We start from the raw sequence: 7,260 nt of genomic DNA, 5'->3' as shown, positions 1-7,260 counted from the left end.
TTACTTGTTCGTCCATGATCTTCTTGTGGGGTGAAGAGCCCTTAGATGGATTTCTGCTGTATACCATACATGAACTAGCAGTGTTGCAGCTTTATCTGTATTTGCTCAGGCTGTGAGATTCAAAGTTGAATAAAACTGCAAGAGGGAGTACTTGTCCTTACTGTCATCTATTTGCAGCCCTAGAACTTTGCATTTTTCATGCAATTTCTGTTTCCTATTTATCCCCTTTTTCTCAGGCAGTGTTTTCATTGAGGACTCCAAGGCTACAATTTTCCCTTCCCAGTCCTGCAAAAATATGTTACATCTAGGGGTTTCTGTTGAGTATTTATATGGATATTGTGCACTTAGAGCGATGAGGAAGTGTATTTCTGTATCAAATTACATGGCAGATGGCTTGCTCAGGTTATTTTACCAGCAATCCTCTGAAGTGTCAGGGATGAGTGGGACAGTAGACAATGTCCCATCCAACAAAACTGGGATTGCAAGTTCTGTCCCATTCTGTGCAGCAACGGGTCTTCACAAACCTGTTGGTAAAGCTGTTTCAAAAGACAGAAAGATAGACACAGTAACCCTGAAATAATCCACTAGTCAAGAAAATCTCTAGGGATTTAGTCACATTCTTAATCTGCCTACATTTGTCTGCTAGTCTTGGTCTATTCAGAAATTCAGTTCTGAATCTGTCTCTTCCAGCAAAAACCCACACTTGAAACAGGTAACAGACTGACAGAAAAGACTTGAGTTTAATAAACCATCATTTTCCTGGTATATTAGTCAAGTCTTTGTTTGGACTCTGCCTCCTGAGTCTGGATATTGTCCTTCTTGAAGGGAAGGCAGCCTCTCTCTAATTTTTTTCCAGTGTTACTACGGTCACCCAGCTTTCTGGGATAAACAGCAAATTTAAGGCCACCCACTGCTTCCCCTCTGCCTTGCCCTCCACCTGCCTTGGGGCCGCACTGATCTGACATCATGCAGCAGGAGAATACATGTGATTCAGCTCTGCTGCTGTCACTACAGCCTGCAGATAGCAGGAAAAGAGTGACGAACATGAGTTTCTTCTCACCTGTCTTGCTAGCCTTGCTCCAGTGGGCAGAGAAGAGCAGTTTCCAGCAGGAAAGTGGAAAGGGTTCCTTGTGAGAACTTGCAGAAAAATGTAGGAAACAGATCTGACTTTCTGACTGCTCCATTTTGTAGCCCCTAAGCAAGACTGGAAAAGAAATGTCACAACCCTACTGCTTCTTGTATCGTTGGGCTACAAAGGGAGAAAGTGGGCCATCCTGGAAGCCCACTGACCTCCTCAGTAATATCCCAGAGCAATTAATTACTGGTGCATGCAATAGGTGGAAGCCAAACACGGCCCACCTGCCTTTATCAACCTCCAGAGAATGAGCAGTTTGCTCACCTTCTGCAACATGGAGGGCAAGCAGAGGCCAGACTGTGCTTGTGCCTGCCCTGCTGGGACATCACTTTTCTTCTCAGTTACACATTTCCCCTCTTCACATCATCTAGCCAAGTCAGTTTAATGATTTCATACACCTCAATTGAATGCATAATTGTGAACAAATCAAACTATAGTCATGGAAAGTTGGGAAAATATCAGGAAGACGGTCTTCTCTACCGTAACAATTTCCTGAGAAGAGAGACAAAATTGACTTGATATAATTACTGAAAAAAACCCCAACAAACCCTGAACAAAACCACACCAATCAACCCTGCTCCCTGACCCCCAAAAAAACCCCAACAAACCCCAAACCCAAACCACCCCACACAAGCCAGAGTAAGTCTTGAGTCTTGCAGCAGCATCAGCAAAACAGTGGTTGTGCTGAACTGTTTGAAAACAAGGCATTGACACTACTGAACTTGAGAAGCTGGAATGTGGCATTCTGCCCATCTCACTGCCCAGGCTGGACAGCCTCTCAGGACACCCTGTGGGCCCCTATCTGAAGCACCCTTTTGTAGTGAACTTAGAACTGTTTGAAGGTATCAGAATGGGTTCCTGAGTAATGACAATTAATCCTTATAAAGCAAGGCTTTATAAATACTGAATTCTAGAAGAGCCTTGCTAGTATCATGCCCATACTACATGCAGGAGACACAATGTTAGCACATTTGCTGATAAAATATTTGTGTAATTACTGTTATTGTTCATTGTTTTTTGAAGTTGAATTCCAATAGCAGACAATTGATTCATGTTTCTCAAACTAAGTATTCGTATTTGTGTAAAAACTACTGATGATTTCAGGCAGTGACTGTACAGTAGGTGATCACAACACCACGGATATGAAGACTATTCAGTTTTACAGTTTTAAACATTTGAATCAAGAGTCACACTATAGTTCATTGCAGTAGTAAAGAGCAAACACTTACCGTACTCACCCTTTTCTTGTTTGGAACAAAAAGCATGGAAGATTTATCTAAAATCAGCATTTCCTAGTGGCTACATGTTGGGAGGGGCACAAGAAAAAACCTGTCCACATCTGAACAGAGCTGTGTCTGGTGACAGGCAGAACACGACTGCTCTGGTTCATCTGGGAAGGGCTGTGGAACACTGCAGTTGTGGGAATGCCTCCTGAAGCCTTTACGTGCCAACTTTTGGGAGGTTAATAATGACAAGTTACCTTAAACAAGGATATTTTTATTGGATCCAATATTCAAGCATCATTAGGTTAAAGTCCTTTAGAAAAGTAAACTGTTAAGAATAAACCCCCCCCCCAACCTTATGAATGGCAATTGGTACATGAAGTTTAATTTAAAATAAAATTTTACCAGGTTTGTGAGAACATGCTAAAAGCCAAATTGTGTTGAGTCTAAAACTACCGAAACAAGGTTTGAACAAAATACTCCAATTCCAAAAAAAGGCAAATATAGGTTTAATGCCAGTCATCCAAAATTGACATTAGTCTCTTAATATAAGGCAAAAATAGTAATTTTCTTTTATTTTTTAACCTACATGAAGTACAGTCAGCAATAGTTGCTCTATAGAATATGCATCATCGAGATCTAAAAGCAAGATCAGCAGAGAATGCTGACTCATGCACTCTAAGATCTTCTCAACATAGTGACAACTCCATAGCAATCTCTGGAAAAGTGTCTGGGTTAAGGACTGGATTAATGCTGCAGAGTGGTTTTGTTAAATGTGTGTATAATTTAGTTCTCATGCACCACAATCACATGTCCATGTTACAGCTATTTAGCACAAATAGTATTTCTTGCAGATCTAAGGGTGTGTCAATATATATTAAACCATAGAAAATGCCATAAAATACTCTATGCAATCTTTAAGCATATGTCTTCAATATAATTGTATTTACATATTTTTATGAACTTATAATATGTAATAAGTCAATGAAGACATTTTTACAACGTTTATTAGATTATGAATTTATAAATTCCAGGACTCAGAGGCACATAGTTTAAAAGGCCAAGAACACCAAAACGAATTAAGTCACAGAAATCAGAATATTTATGGACGTAACACCAGTAAAAAATAAAAATCACATCCAGACTAAAAGCAACACTTCTTAAGAGTCATCCTTCAAAGTTAGCATAATAAAAAGTTCTCATTTCCCTCAAAGAAAAATAATTCATCCCACCTACCAAGCTAGAAAAACCTATTTACAGTTGTACTTTGATCAGAAGTATCATTAAGTTGTGTAATACAGCCACATCTATTCTGCCATTAGAATTTAACATTTCTTTTAAAGTATAGTTGTATTTACAAACGCATAAATATTGTAACTCTGATCTTCATTAAGGTTTGAATGAAAACAGGTTATTAAGTCACAATACAAACATGTTAGTGGAAAAGTAGGTGCATTTCAGTATCATTCTCAAAGAATAGGAAGCCAATACTTCTGATAAAGCTCAAGTTCATCAATGAGACCAGGGTTTTTAAGTTACGTTAATGAAGATTAAACCTCTTCTGTGTTAATTCTTTACATTGGTTTCTTCAGTCAACTTTCACTACGCTGTATATTTTGGTTACAAACCAAAAGCATGCAAAGAATCCAATTGTCCCTAAAAGAGAAAAAAAATTTGCATTTTAGAATACTGACACAGGAGACATTAATTTCTCTCTGTAGTTTATAACTCGGGATGTATGTATATGTGATCTGCTGTCCTTAGTCTTCAGTACATCAATCAGATCAGATAATGGAAAGTTACAGACAGTACCTGACCCTTAAAGGCATCAACTACTCTATAACCTATCTCATTATTTTCAGGACCATAGAACAGATCACGTGGCAGACTCTAGTCTTAAGATGTTTCTGTGTTACTTGTCTTACATATTTGTTCTTGTTGTTCCAGTATGCTGCAGTCCCACTTCCTTCACATTGCTCCATTTCACCCTTTCTCAGTGACTACTCACACACACTTTATCTGATCTGCTCAGCTGTCAGAATATTGTTATTATGTTTAATAAACCATTTAAACTAACAGCATCAAAGAGCATCCCCATTATTTAGTAATACTTTAAGGTCTTGGAAAACTAGAGCACAACCTTTATGTCTCCATAGACTGAGTTAATACAAATTTCAAACCATAGTGTAGTTACTACACAGCTTGTAGTCCTACTGAAAACATGTGTGTTGCATACCTTAACAATAAATACTACTGAAATACTTACGTCAAAACATACACACAAATTTGAACTACAATTTATTTCCCTGATAACTTATCATCCTTCTAGCAGAATAAAAACTGCTTCATCCCTTCTCTTTGTCTAACTCCAAAAGAAACTTTTAACAAAAATATTATTTTGAATGTGAAATAGTTAATATAGTTGGGCTTTGTTAAGCTAACTGGATTATATCAAAATTCAGTCTCAATCAGAATGATATTGGATTAAACAATATAAGCTCAGAACACCTGTTACAGGAACCTTAATTTCCCACAAGAACTAGGACAGGAATAAAGCCCTGAAGATTATCTGATTTTTGTCCAAGTACCTCTTCTAAAATCATATCCTTAACTTACACAAGTGTCAAGGGAGTTCTTTAGAAGAAAAAACCTTCCTTTATTTTAGATCAGATAAGAGGGACAACAAAAGTTGTGTGGTAACTCATTCTCTATGAAAGCTTGAAAGGACCCATGAATGATATCATGGTAATTTTTTTTCACTTTACGCTTGCTAAGCTACTGATGTTTAAGTGACTCATTTACGATGATACGTAGTTGTGATCCCAGCTGTGAATCAAAGATTTGTCATGTAGCTCCTGGTATTCTGCCTGCTGAGTCTGATCAATGACCTGGAATGCAGTATGGATGCAAGTGCCTGAAGCATGTGTTACACCGACATAGCAGCAGGGCACCGTCAAAACCCTGCCTCCCGATCCTGACAATTTTTAACAGATGAGTAAGCAGGAGCAGAATAGTTTTAATACAACAATTATGACTTTTTCTTTTTAGCTTTTTGATCATCCTGACATGGGAAGTCAGTTGCCTTTCGGAGCAGTTTTTGCTAAATTGTTAATATGTTCTTTTGTTTAAAAAAATGGAGAAGAACTGCCTGTCCCTTACCCTGCACCTCTGATTTCTTCTGTAAAACCTAATCTCAGAGCACTTCAGTAAATCTCAGAGAACTGAACATATCTGTTTTTACATTCATATCAACCTAAATGGACAAAATTATTCTTAAATCTTAAGAAACAGGATTATTTCCCCAAATTAAAAGGTAATTTGCACTTAATCTTATGGGAAATAGATAAAAAAATTGTTAAGCACATGGTGTTTTACAATTCTGTGTGATTAACTTCACATGTATCCTCCCCTAATTTCAACATAGAAACTGAAAATTTAAAAAAACCAAGAGCATACAGGCTCTGAAAACTTAGTTCTAGTTGCACAGGACTACTTACATTTCCACTGTCCCAATTACAAACAAATGACCACCACAAAAAGCAACTGAAAGGGGCTGAGAATAAACCACGTCTTCTTTGCATATTTGTGAACCTACCCTAAAAATTTGCTGGCAGGTGCTGCACAGCCACTTGGTCAACTGAAAATGAACACATGAGCAAAGGAAAAGGGGGATGCACTGGACACATCTTAATGCCTCTAGACAATGTCATATGACATGACTGACTTGAAAGAGTAAAGGCAAAAAAAGGAAATTATATGGATATCTGAGGTGCAGAAAGGCAGCTAACGCAAATCTCGGCACAGAAGATTATTGTAAATCCCCTTTATCTTAAATGAATCCACTCCAGAATTACTGCATGCATCCAAAGTAAACAGAGTGAACAAAGGAGACAGGGTAAACACAATTCTGGTTTTGGGCAAAACTGTTCACTGTTACAGGCAGACTTGCTGAACATCTGTTGGAAATGCTGGTGAAACTAAATTAATTGACCTTACACTTATGTAAGGCCTAATTATTTTCCACGCTACTTTGTAAGTTTGCACTGCATTTAAAATTGATCTGCATACAGCAGTACACATTCATTTCTAGTTGAACAACCATGCATCCTAGGATTTTTTAGTTCGATGAGACTATCTGTACACCCAGAGCAGAAGTAAAGGTTAAGAGAAAAGCAGGGTGAGAAAGAAGGAAAAGTGAGCAAGGAAGGCAGAATCTCTGATCTATAAATTCAGAATGACTTGTAAACTGGTACAGAAATGTGAATAAAAGTAAAGATGTATAAATTACAAACTATCTGCAAGCAATGCCAAAACACATTAGACTGACTTAAAATGAAGGCTGGAAGATAAAACTAACCACTTTTGGGACACAGCTTGATCACTTTTCAATGAGATTATATAATGCACTCAAGTCCCATTTCTTCCTTTTAACAGGCAATGACCCAAGAAAATCCTTGCAGGCCATTGCTCTTGTTCACCATCATCTGCATTCAGTCATAGTGCGCAAACAGCTTCAGTATTTCCTTAGCTGAAGTGGAAATGTCTTTGAAATATTCGGTTACACTTAAAATGAACATCATTCTCAGTTCTTTTTTCTCACTATTTTTGTTCTCTTATGCTAAGTGGAAATGAAAATTCTACTTAATAGTTAGAGTGAGATCTGTATTAAAAGCTCTGATGACAAGCCTTTAGTAGTCTAGGAAGCCTCAAAACATAGTGTCTATACATATATATGTATCAAAGCCTTTGGAATCATTAAAAGTTATCATCAGCCTGAAATTATCTAAACCACTGATCAGTTCAAAGTAGTTTCAGAAGTATTGCTCTGTAGGGTAGACTATACAAGGATGGACTGCATTCTGCCTGGAGCAGAATACAGAATTTTTAAGATTTTTTTGAGGC

General features: G+C 37.6%; 1 protein-coding gene across 1 annotated transcript in view; it reads right to left on the bottom strand.

Moving 5' to 3' along the window:
* Nucleotides 1–3,348: 3,348 nt before the first annotated feature.
* The window catches only part of TM9SF2 (transmembrane 9 superfamily member 2), a 29,980-nt gene continuing 26,068 nt past the window's right edge, over nucleotides 3,349–7,260 (bottom strand). The window contains exon 17 of the mRNA XM_082279282.1: nucleotides 3,349–4,014. Within this exon, the coding sequence (XP_082135408.1) occupies nucleotides 3,947–4,014 (68 nt within the window). The 3' untranslated portion in view covers nucleotides 3,349–3,946. The remainder of the gene's footprint in view (nucleotides 4,015–7,260) is intronic.

Source organism: Coloeus monedula (genome assembly GCF_965178545.1).
Source record: "Coloeus monedula genome assembly, chromosome: 3".
In the NCBI taxonomy this organism is placed as follows: domain Eukaryota; kingdom Metazoa; phylum Chordata; class Aves; order Passeriformes; family Corvidae; genus Coloeus; species Coloeus monedula.
The sequence above is the reverse complement of the archived record's forward strand: the minus strand, read 5'-3'. Positions and strand labels throughout refer to the sequence as shown.